The sequence below is a fragment of the Phocoena phocoena genome, chromosome 19 (genome assembly GCF_963924675.1).
Source record: "Phocoena phocoena chromosome 19, mPhoPho1.1, whole genome shotgun sequence".
Lineage (NCBI taxonomy): Eukaryota > Metazoa > Chordata > Mammalia > Artiodactyla > Phocoenidae > Phocoena > Phocoena phocoena.
In genome coordinates, this window is record NC_089237.1 from 13756486 (window position 1) to 13773464 (window position 16979).

Here is a 16979-nt window from a genome sequence, read left to right on the forward strand (position 1 = left end):
AGCTTTGAAAATCTTTTACATTTTGTTTTTAAGACCTCGCCACCATGGAAGAAAGAGTACAAAGAAGATATTATGAAAAGCTGACAGAATTTGTAGCAGATATGACCAAAATTTTTGATAATTGTCGTTACTACAATCCAAGTGATTCTCCTTTTTACCAGTGTGCAGAAGTTCTTGAATCATTCTTTGTACAGAAATTGAAAGGATTCAAGGCTAGCAGGTAAGCAGATGTGTTCAGCGCTCTGAACTAATTCAGCTCCTAACGAGAAATTGCTGGGTTTGTGTATGATCTGCTTAAAATTATAGTCACTTTTTCAAATTCAAAAAGCATTTATCAAATGCTTACAGAATGTAAGATGCTGTGTTAAGTGCCATGGGGCACATACAAAGATAGTAGTAGTAAGAGTTCTTGCTCTCACTGAGTTTACAGAAGTATAAAAATGACTGTCCTGGGACTTCCCTGGCGGTCCAGCGGTTAGGACTCCACGCTTTCACTGCAGGGGGTGGGGGTTCGATCCGTGGTCAGGCCACTAAGATCCCGCAGGCTGCGTGGCCAAAAAAATAGTTTTTTAAAACTATGAGACTAATACTCAACACAGCATATAGTAGGTGAAATGCTCGAAGACTGGTAGAATTCAACAAAATAATGTTTAAAAAAAAAAGACTGTTCTGTAGGGTAGAGTAAGGGGAAGACCACCAAGTGGGGATTTAAGCGCTTTCTCTTTCATTTGCGTTTGCTGTATCTTTGAAATCATAAATTGTTTTATTCTAATGGATGTTTTCTGTGGACAAAACTAAACTTTAATCCAAGTCCACAGACCTTTTCTTTGAACCTCTCGTAGCATAAAAACATTGAGCAGCTTTGCATGCTATTCAGATACTGTGACCTTCGCGCCCTCTGTTTCTGATCTTCCGCACCTGCTCCTCCCCAAGCCCATGACTTTCTTCCTTTCAACGAAAGGCTGTTTCCCTTTTCTTTGAGAGCTGCCACCGCTCTGTAGCCCTGAGATTCATTGTTCACCATCCCCCATCCACTAGCCCGCAAGCTTGATCCTCCCTAGTCAGATTGGGTAGATCTTGGCTGGGCTGGGGTCTGGGCATCTGTATTACCTAATGAACTCCCACGGGACTCTGCATACCAAAGCATAAGAATCAGTGCTCTACCTAGTCATTTTTCTCGGAGGAAAATCTTCAGGGTATTTTCTCTCCTCCTGTAACAAGGTAGATCAAGAACTGTACTTCAGAGTCAGTTTGCATAAGCTAAAAGTGAAGGACAAGCACAACTGAAGTATCCAATCACCTTCTCAGTGAAGGAGTCAAAAACTATAGGCAAGGAGGGAAGGAAAGCCGGTGGGCAGGCAGGCTGTGTAGACCACCAACCAAGAGACTTCACAGAATCTCTAAAACTTTCCCATTTTTTTTTTTTTTTTTTTTTTTTTTTTTTTTTTTTTTGCGGTATGCGGGCCTCTCACTGCTGTGGCCTCTCCCGTTGCGGAGCACAGGCTCCGGACACGCAGGCTCAGCGGCCATGGCTCACGGGCTCAGCCGCTCTGCGGCATGCGGGATCTTCCCGGACCGGGGCACGAACCCGTGTCCCCTGCATCGGCAGGCGGACTCTCAACCACTGCGCCACCAGGGAAGCCCTAAAACTTTCCCATTTTTATCGTTGCCTGTCTGTTAACCCGTTAGCTGTAAAACTTAAAATGGAAGAGGACTTACTTAATATGACAGAGTCCCCAGGAAAATAATAATAAAGGAATAAAGAGGGGTAAACTCAGAGTGGTGAAAGGAACATGGTAGAAGTTAGTTAGCTGATGAGATTTCAGCAGATTGTGAGGGACAGCAGATGGAAGGCGGCTGACCGGTGAAGGCGGGCACGCGCAGCCAGACGACTGCTCGCGGGCTCCTGCCGACCAGTAGGACCCCAGACAGCCTCCAACACGGAGACTCTGAAATAGAATCGAAGGCTCTAGAGAGTAGGAGGAGAGAGCGGTTAACTGAAGATCTAAATCTGGGCTAGTCACACCCTCCTCTAACCCCAGCGTGCAGCCTGCGCAGGATGCCCAAAGAACTGGAAGAACACAGGGTTCTTCTGCAAAGGAGAAAAAACCGTCTGCAGAGAACTAGAGTAGACAGAAGAGAATGGGACCCAGAGGAAAATCCCCTGATCTCTGAAGGATCGGCTCCCTCATTCTAGCGCTGGGGCTCTCAACAGGATAATTTACTCACCCCCACCCCGTAAGGGATATTTAGCGATGCCTAGAGACATTGCTGTTTGTCACACTTGGAGGTGGTTAGTGGTACTGGCATCTAAACAGTAGAGGCCAGAGATGGTGCTAAACGTCCCACAGTGCGTAGGATAGCCTTAAAGCAAAGAATTATCCAACTCCAAAATGTCAGTTGTGTTGAGACTGAAAACTGATCTAAAGTAAAGCCTGCCAGTCAGTAAGCCACACACACATGCACAGGGTTCTCCAGGCACCCATCTAGGCTGTTAACTTACTCTTCATAAGTGGGAACAGACAGGGACGGACGGATAGGTAAGGAAAACCTGCAGTGTAAAGGAGAAAAAGGTCAAGGTGTAACCGAAAAATAGATTCCAGAGAGAACAAGAGAGAGCTTTAAAAAAACAAAACAAGCCTCTAAGTCATGTCCCGAGAGAAATTTTAGAAGGTACTGCATCTGCAAAATAGTGAACAGGATATTAGAAATAAAGAACAATCTGAGAAAAAGAGAGTAACTGGAAATTTTTTTAAACTTATTGCACACATTGAAAGTTAAAATCAAGGAACTCTCAGTGGAAAGAGCAAAACGACAAGGGGATGAAAAATAGGAAAGAAAAAAATGTTATAAAGTATCCAGTATTCATTTCATGGAAATTCCAGAAAGAAAGAACAGAGAAGACAGAGGAGAGGAAATTATCAAAAGACTACTCTAATATAAGAAATATTTCCAAACCAGTGAGAGGCACACAACTTCAAGTCCAAGCAAAACTATTCATTCAAAAAATAGTTATTGAGGGGTTTCCCTGGTGGCGCAGTGGTTAAGAATCCGCCTGCCAACGCAGGGGACACGGGTTCAAGCCCTGATCTGGGAAGATCCCACATGCCACGGAGCAACTAAGCCCGTGCGCCACAACTACTGAGCCTGCGCTCTAGAGCCTGTGAGCCACAACTACTGAAGCGCACACGCCTAGAGCCCGGTCTCCGCAACAAGAGAAGCCACTGCAATGAGAAGCCTGTGCACCGCAACGAAGAGTAGCCCCCGCTCGCGCAACTAGACAAAGCTGCACGCAGCAAAAAAGACCCAACGCAGCCAAAAATAAATAATAAATTTAAAAAAAAATGGTTATTGAGCCCCGGCTGTGTGTCAGAATTGACTATAGCAGCAGATCAAACCAAGTTCCCGCTCTCCACGGAGCTCATGTTCCTGTGGGATAGGGAGATGGACTGGGGCCGGGGCCGGGGCCGGGGTCGTGGAGTGGAGTGGAGTGGATAAACAAACGTCTAAGCCAGTCTGGACAAGTGGGAAAAGGTCCACCGCACATATACATCACTGTAAAACCTCCAGAGGCTAAGGATGGAAGAAGCTCTTCTGAAAGCTTGTAAAGAGGATAAAACAACTTATAAATTAACAGGAATTAGACTGGTATCAGACTTTTCTGTAGCAACATGGAATGCTAGAGGATTATGGAAGAATAAATCCAAAAGTTTGAGGAAACATGAAGTCTGTGTCTAGCCAGTCAAACGTAGAGGCAGCATAAGTACATTTTCAAGTCATACAAGGATCAGAAAGGGCTTCTTTTCCTTGCATACTTTCTTAGCAAGTTATTTTAAGATGTGCACTAGCAAAATAAAGAAGCAAATCAAGAAAACAAAAGACCTTGAATTTCAAGAAAGCAAAGAGAACGACTCTGACCCAGAGTGACATTTGTACAGCAGGCCCATGCAGTAGGCAGTTCAAATTGGAGCAGGAGAATGGAGCACTCCCAAGAGGGATGCGTCTGGAGGGGAAAAATTGATTCATACATTAGATAACTTAAGAATGTAAGGGGGGAATGAAAGTCAGAAACTCCATGAAAGGCAAAAAGTTGTATAGGTTACTAAGAATGCCCTCCTAGCAAAAGATTAGGTGCTACAGAGAAAAATATTTACATAGTCATGTAAACAGTACATTGATTTTCAACTTTTGGAATGTCTGCAGACAAAGCATGGAAAGATTTAATTTTAAATTACGGAGAAATAGAACTTGTACTCAAGAAGGGAGGAGGGAAAATGGTTCCACGAGCTCAGTTCTCGTTTGCCATAGCAGGATTTAAACAATATAAAGTTGATAAAATAAGAAATAGCAGTGTAAGAGATCTACCTACCTAAGAACTGAAAGTTCCAGGTAACTCATCCTGGAGAGCCTGGTTTTCAGGGTGAGTGAAGATAGGACCGAGGACCACAGCTTAGTACAAGCCCTCCGTGCTCTTTTGCTTCCTGCTTCGTGCCTCGTGTAGTCATTACTCCAGTTAAATTTCTAGAACTGCTTTTTTCAGCTGAAAAGGCTTTAGCCTTTGGTGGAAGTGGAAGCTGGGGGATTTGAATCCCACCCTGCTACCAGGCTTGCAGGCAGGACGCAGAGGGGGATGGTGGCGGCAGCTGCTGAGGTGGGCCTGCTGCAAAACCAAGGCACTGGGGGAAGGAGAGGAGGCCCAGAGGCGGGGTCTGCATGGTTAAGGGGCCGCTCAGGAGAGCTTGCCATTTAGTGGTTTCATGTAGCTTTTTATTATATTCTGGTTTATGTAATTTTTATTAAAGAACATGGGAGCCAACTGAGAAGTTTGCTCAAGTCTGCTTATGTAAATAAAATGATATGTGAAGAGATGTTAGGGGATTTTTGTTGATTTCCAGATTTAGGGCAGAATGAAACATATATGTAGCCAGTCACTGAAATATTATTTTTTATGGATTTCCAGGGTTTCCTTTGCCGTATTTTCCCCATTTTAAATTTGTGATCTCCAGCATTATTTTCATAACTGTTCTTTGTTATAATTCATCATTTATATCATCCATGTTCTTTCTTTTCTTACAGATTGTGATATCTTTAGTCTGAATTTTTAACTGGAATCAGAACTGGATGTTGGGGTCACTCTTTTATTGTACCACTTGATTACCTAATTCAAAATTGCCCCCCAGAGTTCAGATGAGTTAATATAATTTTTTAATGTTTAAAAAAAGATGTATAGTAGTAAACAATTTATTCTAGCAGCCATGTTGAACAATGTATTTAAGAATTGTAAACTCCGGGAAGACTGTATTTATATACACTATTGCAATAGAACATACTTGATAACTGTACAGTAACTTGGTTTACTAACAAAAATTGTTAATAAAACTGTGAAACTAGAAAGGACACTTTCTGAAATTTAATAGAAAAATGTGATTTTAATACTGTTATTTCTCTCCTTTTAATATTTTTTTCCTTCATATTCCCCAACTCAATGTAAATAAATGCGTGCATACGTACACACACACAGACACACACACACACACACACACACACACCTTCTACCACAATGGTAATGCTTCTGTAAATGTCTCTATTTGTTCCTTTGGCTAAAAATGTTGTATTGGACATATATATATATATATGTATATATATTTATATTTCTTTTTTTTAATATTGGCTTTTTCCAATGAATTATCATGTTTAGTGTACAATGAAAATTTTTAATTTTATAGGGTAAAAATTTCCTACTTGTTCTCATATATTTGCTTGCCAAGGGTGAATGAAAGAACATGGCTGCTTTCCCCAGACAGACTGACCTTGGCATCCGCATAAAGCATCACTGTTTTCAAAAATGAAGGGTGCTTAATTGTTCCCTTTTTTCTGTATTCTGTAGGTCTCATAACAACAAACTGCAGTCTACAGCTTCTTAAAGTTCAGCGTGTTAACCTAACATAAAACACAGCAAGAATCTGGTTGAACTGTTTTAAATTAAGGAGCCAGATGTTTTTAGTCAGGTTATCCTGACAAGACTTGACCTAAACTTCGTTTTTATTGGTCATAACAGTCCAATTATATTCTTGGCCAATTTTGTCCAACGGACAAGGGAAAAGCAAAGTCAACGACACCATTATCTTGTCAAGATCAAATGGTTTTACTATTGTGGCAGAAGCGGGAAAACTTTGTTTATTGAAGAAAAAAAAAAAGAAAGAAAGAAAGAAAAAAAGATAATATGGGGTCAAGTGTAACTCCATGGAAATGCCACGTCTGCTCTTCAGTGAAGAAGCTGGTTTAGAGTCTCACAGAAAACTTTCGACTGTATTTATTTATTGTTGCAAAAAAGACGCTTTTTTATTGCTGCCCTCATTTGTCAGCTAATTATTTTTTCTTATAAAATCCAGGCCGGTTACATGTAATCCATTCTGTATCTTATCATGATTCCTGTAGGTAAAAGTACAAGACGACCTCTAGATGTCTTTTCTTTCTATGAAAGGAGCTGCTATGTACACATGTGCACACACACACAACTGGGAATCAACAATGAGTTTATTGTTCATAGTAGATAAAAATTAAGCTTGCATAAAGGTTGGGCTAGTGGTCCTGGACTACAGACTCTGTTGCCTTGAATATAACAGTACAATTTGTCATTTACTCTGCACCAGGTTAAAATGAGTAAAATCTATTTGAAGGTATCTTGTTTGTAAACATTTGTCAGATTCTAATTTTTTTTCTTTTTGTATTAAAATTCAATTATGGATGTATATGAAACAAAATAAATGGAGATAATTTTTCTCCCACAGACGGTGTCTTTGAATGTGCGCTAATGATTCTCTGTAAGCCATTGAGGGGAAAGGGAGGGCTGCAAGGTAAATAAATAAAAGGCAGAAGGAGCTGATTGTACCTGGATTTCTCCAGGGTAGTAGTGGTCCTTCATTTTATAATTCCCAGCCCACTGTCATCACATCGAAGAAAAATATTCAGGGGTGCTAATCCTGTTGCATCAATTGATCAGACTAATAAAAAAGGTAATGTGACAAAATACACATCGCCTTCATCTGTACGTTATATGATACCAGGCAAATTATCAGTTACAGGCCACTGCTTATATTTTATGAAGGGCATTTTTTAAAATGACTTCATCCTTTTTGTATTTGTTTGTTGGTTGAGTTTTTTTGGGGTTTTTTCCCACATAAGAAGAAGTAGTGTAAGCGGTAGGGGGAAAAAATGGAAGCAGCAGAGGAAGGCGTATTTTGCATGTTTTTCCTTTCAGTGTTCTAATCTTACATGTTGTATTTCTTCATTGTAATAATAGCTTCTGTGAGATCTGCCATAGTTGGTTTATGCAGCTTTGCAAAAATTTTACTAGATTTTGCACTAATTCGTATTAGCTTTGTCCTACCAAGTTCTGGAATTTATCCAATTATTGTTTTTTAAAAGTTTCTTTCTGTTTAATATCACCCTGCTATGCAAAACCTTTCCCGGACCTTAGTTTCTTAAAAGAAAGACGTTGCTAACAGTTCCCAGTTCTTTCTTCTTACAGGCTCAGGTGTACAAGTTATTCTGGGTTAATTTTATCTAATGAAGCCCATTCCTTTTTGTACATAAAAATATCACTTAAACTTATGCTTACAAACTAAAGCGACTAATTGCTCAATATTGAAAACATGGAAACAGTTTTTGCTTAAAATACTAACATGGAAGTAGTCAAATATAGGTTATTTTGTCCTTTAACTTTTAAAAAATGTTACATATTGTATGCACTGTGCTGATGCAAGAATCCTACATTTTAATGAATTATAAAATTATTCTGCATCTCATCGTGTCACAGTATTTCTGTACTATTTATTCATATATATATATAGATATAGATGGGCTTAATCATTTAAAACTTGTTGCAGCAAGAACTTTCCTACCTGTAGGGAATAGATTGCTATGTTTTTAAGAGATTGTGGCAAATTTAAACAGCAGTTCTTTTTGTACGTAATAGGACATTTCATCCTAGAAAAATAAAGTAATGTTTTTGACATTGGATTTGGTGCGGTTTCTAATGAAACAGTGGTTGGTTGGTTAACATTTTCTGTAGATGTTGGCATTGCCAAATTGTACAAAAAAGGTAAATTTTGTGGGAATCCTCAGGCCAGGAATATGTTAATTTCATATATGTATTTAATAGTATAAAGCCTTTTGCAGTTTCTATCACCATATAAATACATAGACATTTTATGGTTTTATCAACTACAGAGCTTTAGTGTTTCAAAAGTAATTTTTGGAAAAACATGCATTCTTATACTGAGTTTCAAAAGCTGCTTTTCTACGAGTATTTGACAAGCTTCTGCTACTCAGTAAAATATACGTATTACAGCTATTTCGCTTTCAGTAATCCAAGTAGTAGAATGCACATTTGTTATACTGTTTTGATTTTTCTACACAGTCTTTGGGCTTGTATATATGTTTAATTTGCATCAACAGATTTCCTTTGCTAAAAGTATTTTCAATGCTTGTTATATTTCATCTGCCAGGTTCACAATCCTTGAAACCATTTCATAAAACGTATTTTCATAATATTGGTAAGGCTTTTTTCTCCCACCCAAATTCTGCAGGATTTGCACTTTAGTTAATGTCCTGCAGTAGTTTTTAAAAATTGTGAACTTTCAGAGATATTTTCTAAAGTAAAACAATTACCTTTTTATATTTCAAGTGGCCTGGAGTGTTATTAAGAGACTCTGAGATTTGCTGCTGTTTGTAATCTACCTTCCTGGAATCTGCAAATAAAAGTTCTTTCCCTATTTCTGTTCATTTGTTAGGCAAACTCCCTGCATCTTTGTGTGTTTCTGATACTAAAGAGCCAGTGTGGTGGTGACCTTTTAAATCTACACACTTAGCCTCACGACTGAGGCCATTACCCACAAGTGTCAGGTTTCTTGTCCTTAAAATGAGAATGGTGATCTCTCATGAGCAAAGTAATGTCTTGGGGGAAGGATTTTTAATAAACTGAAATAATCTGAAGTACTTCTGGATACTTGGAACAAGATACCGAAAAAGACATTTCCTAGATCACACTCTGCTTGATCCAGTTTGGACCAAATTCAACTAAAGGAAATAAGTGCTGTATTTTTTAAATGATAAAGTCCTGTACCCAAAATTGAAGTTACTCATTGTAGGTAGTGGGTCAGTTTTTAGGTGTTTGCATATACCTGTGTTTGATCAACCTTAAAAATGATTTTAAGAGAAACATAAACAGTGCTAAGTGATACCTCTCAAAGACAGTTAAAAGCTAGTACAAAAAAAAAAAAATGTATGTTTTATAGACCTTTCCCTACCAAAAGAAAAACACTTTTTTCTGCTTGAGTTCCAACAGCTTGATGGAAGGAGGGATGTGTTGAGCTCCTCTTGAAGGCAACAGGGTATTTTATTGTGCCCGTGATCCTTTAGCCTTTGGAACACAAACCATGTGCTAAGGAAAGTCTATCAACAGGAGAAAAGGATTCGGAACTACAGTGAATTTGGGAATTAAAATTTTCCATAAAATTAAAAGATTGTACGGAAGGTACTGACTGAATATTGAGAAGATTCTCCTTAAACTTTTTTGCCTAACCTGGAATTCCCAGTCTGTTGTGCACCGCCTCCCATGCATATATCCCCATACGCACCACTGTTCTACCTCATTTGAGCCTCAATCACTTTTTTTTTTTTTTTTTTTTGGCGGTGCCTCTTGGAATGCAGGATCTTAGTTCCCCGACCAGGGACTGAACCGGAACCCCCTGCAGTGGGAGTTCACGGAGTCTTAACCACTGGACCGCCAGGGAAGTCCCCGAGCCTCGCTCATCTTTCATTGCAAAGCTGGTCTTGAATGATGGCCTGAAGTTTAACAACGTTTCTAAGAAACTGGCCTGCTTGTGTTTGCCAAAGTGTACATACCGTGTGACCTCCAAGTATCACACAGATCACAGTTTTGGCACTTTTTGTGTGATTCCAAAACATCTCAGAAACTCAGTATTATCAAAGCAATCTAATCAAACCCTAACCCTCAGGCTTATATCAAAGTGATTTTTTTTCTATCTTTTAAACCAGAGCTATTTATAACACTTCTCTTTATGCTCTAACATCTGACCATCCAACTAATAATTTATCTATTTGGCCGTTTTGTAATTTTCCCCACCATGTTACTCAGGATCACCACTTAGCCATTTGACTTTTAAAAATTCGGCTTTGGTTTTTGTGACCGGTGCTACTTCTGTCTTCGTTAATTTTTATCCTAAAGAAAACTAACACAGAAGCTCTTCATTCACTGCATACTCTAATCTACTGCCAGTGGTTTGTGTAGTAATGCAGTGGATTCCCAAGAAGCAATTCTAAGATAATTTTTAATAAGCTTGGGCACAACTCATTCTTGGCAAATACTCTAAAAAATCCCTCAGTTAGTGCTTTACCACGGCATAGTCAGAACCTCTCAACTTTTATTTTACCTCTTCGCCCCCTGTTTGGGACAAATAAGGTAACAGTATCTCCCGTCACAATCAGTTGTTATGTCTTACAGTCTCTCTGTGCTGTCCTGACATCCTGTGTGTATATAGTGCTTCTGTGAGGCCTTTAAAGACTCTGTGCCATTACAGACTAATGACACATCCTGAGCTCCAGAGTGAATCTCATCTGAGACCAAACAGACTGTTTTTGTCTCTTCAGTGGAGTTCTGCGCAGTAATCTTCAACCATGGATTATCAGTGTCTCTATTCACAGCGTTTCAAATTAAAGCACAGCTTGGTCTTCTGAAAAAAAATTGTTAATGTCTTTGTGGGCTGAGGTATAAAATCAATAATAAATTCAGTTCATGATTAAATCTTTTTCAAGCCAACTGGAAAACGTTTAAAATTCACGTGCTTGCAAACCGTCATTAAATATTGGTTCCAGGGTTTTTGGAGTAAGTTTGAGAAATGCTTTTTCCCAAACCTTTTGGGGCTCAGTGAGGCTGAAAAAACCAGACGCATCCAAGATCTGATTTCACAGAAAGATTTACTGCTTTACAAACACAAACATGATACTTGGTCTTAATAGAAAAATGACATCAGATACACCCAGAATATGTTTGGTATTGGGATAGCTGCCAGTATGGCACAAAACATAGGATTTTAGAAGCAGGGAGGCATGAAAATAAACTATATTTTGGTACATCAGGAACACTTGTTTGAACAAACATTTGTTTGCTTGAATAAGCCCTTCAGTACTCTAAATGTAAAACTTTAATACTTGTCTCGGGCTCTGACTTTAGTGTTTGATCTAAATGTGATCTAAATGACATTTCATACGTCTGACTAGTGCACTTACTGTTATGTACAGAATTTAAAATGTGATGGTTTTAGTATAAAATTTGGTCTGATACATGATATAAACTATTCAAAATTGTATATTTAAAATCAAGGAAATGTTTTTGTGAACTATTTCTACTGAAGAATGTATTTAAATTAAAATAATTAAAAATAATCAACATGAAGCAGTGATCTGTTATCTGGACAGGTCAGTTATCTGAGCTTGTGTGAGTAACTGGCACACCAGTTGAATAACCACCACAGAGCTCAGAAGCATACCATTTAAGAAGCATTTTGTAAAAAAGTGACAACTTGAAGATGAGAGTTGGCACTTTGCAACTAGTTCCTAAAGGAGCTGTGTGCCCTGTTCTAAAGGAAAATCCGATTACTTAATGATAGGCCTTTCCTGTCTTGCTGCTGAATTCCAAGTCTCTTATGATCCAGAAATGCCAGGCTGGTATGTTTCAAATGCACTGGGTGTGAATTGCCCCTTGCACTTGCCCATCCCTTTTCCGGTTAAATCTTTTCACATAGCTGCTGCTGCTCCTGAGAAGTCCATCTCCTGGTCGGAGGCGCCCTCTCAGGACCTGAAGCAGAGCTGTAGGTAGCTGCCTTCTCTTATGGTAGATGTGGCCCATCACAATATACCTGCTGCCTGAAAAAAAAAAAAAAAGCCAAAATATAAATTCATAGTTATCTTTCAAATACCAATACCAATACCAATAGTTATCTTTCAAATACCAATAACAATAAGAAAATGTAAGGCTTTTAAGAAATGCCTAAGCTTGAATCTCTTATCTTGCTGCACATGTTGAATCTCAGACATTTAAACTTCAGACAGCAGGTGGAAATAGCCTAGTGACCTTTATAAGATAATCAGATTACTCAGCCTGTAAACAGCCAGCACTAGAAACAAAGGTCCTAATCACAACAGTGCCAGCAGGATTTTACAGAGCACATCTCTAGAAAAACGTGGGAGTGGGCATTACCCGCCCGCCCCAAACACACACGCCCAGCAAAAGACGTCTCTAAACTCAATTTAAAAAGCCCCTTAGGCATCCTGTCTGGCAACGGTGTTTCGTCATTCACTCCACCTGTCAACAAATATTGAGTGTTTGCTTTGTGCCAATCCGCTCAGTTCCCATCTTTAACCGGAGGCGCTGATGGAATTTAAATCACAGAGTGGCCGAAATAATACCTGTCTTCTAAATTCTATTCATTTTAGAATAGCCCCCCCCCCCCAAAAAAAGGTACTGGGGTAACCGATAGAGACCGGGCTGTGGCATGTCAAAGTTACAATGGTGACATAAAGAACATATATAAAATGATCACTTAGATCAGTTTTAATACCAGGTTTAAATTCTGGGCATGGCTTATTGCAACTAGAGGAGTCTAGGGCTAATATGTGGACTCGGAAGAAAAACCCGTCCGGAGTGATGTACAGGCGGTTCATCTTGTACAGCCCGTCCCGGTCCACCAGCAGAGTCACCAGCCGGATCCCTGTACCGAGGACGTCCACATCATGCACGATTCCGTTGACTGCTGCTTTCAAAAAAACAAAGAGTTTGGAGAAATGCATAGCGCTCACATCCTCTTTCTCTCCCCAGTGCGTTTCTAACAAATCACGAAATAGTCCACACGGCTCTGGGGCCTGCAGGACCGAGTGGGTGGGTTTCTCTAGGGTTTGGTTTAGGGGTCCCGATGCACAGCCCGGCGCTCTCGGCTCGGAAAGGCTCGCCCCGCGGTCTGGGCTCGGCCGCCCGGGCCCGGGAGGAGCTGCGGGCGGGGCTCACCGAACTCGCTGGCGCAGTAGGACTCGCGCTCGTCCAAGTCCACCCTGCAGGCGCGCGCGCAGGGCTCGGCGCCGAGCTCCGCATCCTCCCTCCGCTGGGGGCTGAGGCGCGGCGGCGGCGCGGGCGCGGGTCCCGGGGGCAGTGCGGCGGCGCGCGGCCGGTTGGGGTGGGCGGGGCCGGCGGGGGCCTCGGCGGCGCGCGTGGGAGGCCGCGCGGCCGGGAGGCGCAGGGCCCGGGCGCGCGCGCGCCGCGGGGCGTCCTCCAGCGCGGGCACGCGGCGCGGCGACGCACGGTTCTCGGCCTGCGAGAGGCGCGGGCTCGGCGGGCCGGCGGGCGCGCGCGCGGCGTCCCGGAAGCCGGCCCGGTTCTCTGCGGCCGGCTGGGGCTTCCGGCGCCGCAGGTCGGACCAGGCGCGGGGAGCGGCCTCGGCTGCGCGCGGCCGCCGCGGAGTCTCGGGGACCGGCTGCGGCTGGGGCCCAGGCGTCTCCGCACTCGGGCCGCCGCCGGGGTCGGGCTTCCGGTTGTGGGGCGGCGAGGCTGTAGGGAGAGAAGAGGAGAGGCCGGGGAGGCCGTCAGGGTAGGAGAGGCCGGGGAGGCTGAGAGGAGAGGGGAGGGGTGGGGAAAGGGGAGACTGAGAGGGGAGGGAAGGGGACGGGGGTGGGGGGAATGGGAGAGGCAGAGAAGAGAGGGGAGGGAGGCCGAGAGACGGGGAGGGGAGGGGAGGCCGGGGAGGCTGAGAGAGGAGGGAAGGCGGGTAGAGATGAGGCTGTGGAGGGGAGGAGAGGCCGACAGGGGGGAAGAAGAAATGGCTCTGGGAGGGGAGAGGAGATGGGGGACAAGGTAAACGTAGCGTACACCTGCGAGAGGCGACGTGGAGAGGGCAGCAGACATGGAAGTGAAGGAAAGAGAACGGGAGGGGGAAGAGGAAGGCGCCCCGGCTTGTGGTGAGCACAGGTTTCCTAGGCCCCAAGAAGACGGAGATGAGGGTCTTGCCCTCTAAGAATGAGGGCAACTAAGAATATTTTTCTCACCACATGGGAACATTTCATTTTGTTAAGGAAGCTTTGCAAATCAATAGCTTTTCAAATTACAACCACCTATTTGTTTTAGGACTAAAGATAACTGACAACTTTGGTTGAATAACAAACTCTTTTGCCCTTTCTTTAATATATATGTAAACATCCGCCTTTTTGCTATGTACAGTTTGTTGAGAAAGTACCAAGAGCAAACCCCTGGGGGAAAGGTCTCCTATTACAGGTTCTCCTAATTGTTTAAGCGCCCCTGACAACAGAACTATTTGGTTTTCCCATCCGTGTTTACACTGTCATCTTGGTCTGTGCAGAGTCGAGCATCTGTGAGTGGATTTTTATCTGGCTTCTTGGACACCACTTAGTAGTAAACCACAGCTTAGAAGGAGGTTTAAAGCGTGGCTGGGCGCAGAGGCCCCTGTTAAGTGTAAAAGCACCCGCATCGCTTACCCTGCCCGACCCCCACCCCTTCCCATGGTGGAGGAAAAGCTCCTAAATGGCAAACGGCATGAAAACAAATTTTTGAAATTGTTAGTGATTTTCCCCAGCCATGCAGGCAGGTTGGTGAGCAAACTTCAGCAAGCTTAGAAGCTGGGCCAGTTTCCATGCCCAGTTACACAATATCACCTCCCCGTTTGCCTGGGTCCCAGTGCCCTCCAGACGGGCACAAGAGCCCACCTTTTTTTTTTTTTTTTCTATTATTTTAACGGCTGGTTTTCAGCATTTCTCTCTGGCATCGAAGAGCTTGGTCTGCCCATTTGCAGTTCTTGCAACACTTCATTTAAAGTGATTTATCTTGCCAAATTGACAGTCTCCTTTAAAATCAGCTTCCACCCAGCAATAATAGCTGGTTATAGTTCATGTTTTTGCAGAGAGGTTGATTCTGGCTCATTATGTTCAAGGTTGCCCATACACAGCTGAATAAAGTTCTGGTGGATATCCAATTCCTGACTGTCAACTGTTGACCTCACAACTGCTTCCCCATTGATATCACCATCTGTTGTCATGGGAAAGATTGTCTGATATTTGGGTTAAATGCCACTGAAGTCATTCCATTTCCATGTGGAAAAATAACCCAAAGTAAATTACCCTGTAAGGTGCGGAAGCTATTTTTCCCAGAGATAGTGAATCAAACAGAACATCCAAATAAAAGCCAGACAAAAACACCTCCCCGCAGAGAACCTCTTATTTCTTCATTCCCTCAGTAATTTTCATCTCAGGCATGAAATTGTGTGTGTGTGTGTGTGTGTGTGTTTTAAAGACTCAGGTGTCCCAAGGCCATTGGTTGCGGCTGCAGGGAGAGGGGAGAAAGGTCCGATTTCGGCTCCCTCCGCTCCCAGCCCCTGCGGGGCGCACCCAGCTCCTCGGATCGCCGGCGGGACGGGGACCCGGGCGCTGGGCGGACCCCGCGCTCCTCCGGGCGCCCGCCGCCCGCCGCGTCCCGCGAGCCCGGCCCGCACGGCTCCCGAAAGGCGCGCCACGACCCCTTTTGACACTTTCCCTCCTCTGTGATGGAGCAACTACTTAACATGCAAAGTTTCTCCAGCCTGCCCGGCTCGCTCGAGATCATTTCAGTAGCTGAACAACTGGCTTCATTCCGATAAAGGCTGCCAAGACACACACAATCTTGGGGACACATTTTGCTCCTTTCGAACAGGAACACGGACCTGGAATCTCCTCTCTGGCAAGCCCTGACCCCTTTCTCGTCCCGCCCTTCATCGCGCCCTCTCCCCAGCTCGCCCCCGGATCCCAGCCCCTCTCCCAGGGCTCAGCGTTTCATCGATCTTACCTTTTCTCTCCGCCACTGGGGCTTCGGGAGATGATCCAACGATCAAACAGAGGAGCCAGAAAGCTCTAGCTGTCATGTTTGTAGACACGGTTCCCAGGCTCTAAAACTGAGCCTGGGCTTTTGCTCTTTCTCTCCCCCCACCCCTTCTCCACCCCCCCCACCCCCGTTCATGCTAATGAGGGGCAGCCTTTGGGGAAACGGGAATCACTCACTGAACAGACCATTGGAACAAAACCGAGCTGCAGGGATTTCTCCCACCTCCTTAGGGGGATGAGCACGTGGCCTCTCAAAGTTGTCCCTGGGAACGTCTGTCCTGCGATCTGTGGGCAATGAAAGCATCAAAACCTACACTTTAAACCCGTATGGGTTTGCGGGCCGGGGTTGGGTGGAGGAGAGGGTGGGGTGGCCAGTGGAGAGAAGGATGTTGAGGGGCTGAGGGACAGGGTGGGGGAGTGTGAGTGATAGGGAGATTTGTCTAGATTAAGTCAACAACAAATAGGCAAATTAGAGCTTAAGACAGTTTGGGCTTGTGGAAAGGAGGAGATTCCAGATGACAGAAAATTCATCCCAGATTGTCTCAGGGATTCTGAGAGGAACCAAGTCACTACATCCTAGGTCTGGTTACACTGTTTTACTATATATACAATATTTATATTCTAGAATCAGAAAGGAAAAAAGCCTCAGTAAAATAGCTTTTCTTTTCCCTCCCCCTGTCCCCAGTTGAAATTGGTAGCAGGTTGGCTAGATTCATTAAGCCCAGGCGAGTGCCTTTTTACCCACCAGGAGCTAGAGAATAAAAAAGTAAAAATCCTTCCCAGCTCTCTAATGATGGCTCATTTCCTCAAGAAAGGTGGATTTTTTTTTTTCTTTCTAAGGAAAACTCATTCACTACTTAGGTCTGAATTCTTGAAATGGCTCTGTATATTTGTCCTGAGCTAAGGACACTGTCCCTCAGACTGAACAGAAACAGCATTCACCAAAGGGGGAAATAAGCTCACCATAGTAAACCCACAGCCTTACCGACATGTATCTCATTTCAACAGCTTCAAATCCAGAAGGAAGGGGAAATGCATTG

At 43.3% G+C, this 16979-nt stretch overlaps 2 protein-coding genes across 2 annotated transcripts in view; one reads left to right on the top strand and one right to left on the bottom strand.

Moving 5' to 3' along the window:
- BPTF (bromodomain PHD finger transcription factor) overlaps positions 1-6183 on the top strand; it is a 134178-nt gene extending 127995 nt beyond the window's left edge. Inside the window, exons 29-30 of the mRNA XM_065896814.1 lie at positions 34-220; positions 5888-6183. Of these exons, the coding sequence (XP_065752886.1) occupies positions 34-220; positions 5888-5924 (224 nt within the window). The 3' untranslated portion in view covers positions 5925-6183. The remainder of the gene's footprint in view (positions 1-33; positions 221-5887) is intronic.
- Positions 6184-10984: 4801 nt separating this feature from the next.
- Positions 10985-15980, bottom strand: C19H17orf58 (chromosome 19 C17orf58 homolog). The gene is made up of 4 exons (XM_065897845.1): positions 15905-15980; positions 13088-13624; positions 12645-12836; positions 10985-11949 (listed from the first exon to the last, which is right to left on the bottom strand). Exons 1-4 carry the CDS (start codon positions 15978-15980, stop codon positions 11759-11761), a joined length of 996 nt encoding a protein of 331 aa, XP_065753917.1. The 3' UTR covers positions 10985-11758.
- Between the last annotated feature and the right edge of the window lie 999 nt (positions 15981-16979).

Excerpts from the sequence above, each read along its gene's own strand:
- C19H17orf58 (XM_065897845.1), bottom strand. The coding sequence starts at position 15,980 with ATGACAGCTAGAGCTTTCTGGCTCCTCTGTTTGATCGTTGGATCATCT. Across the intron at positions 13,625-15,904 it reads CCCAGTGGCGGAGAGAAAAG|CCTCGCCGCCCCACAACCGG; the intron begins GTAAGATCGATG and ends CTCTCCCTACAG. Across the intron at positions 12,837-13,087 it reads CTACTGCGCCAGCGAGTTCG|CAGTCAACGGAATCGTGCAT; the intron begins GTGAGCCCCGCC and ends TTTTGAAAGCAG.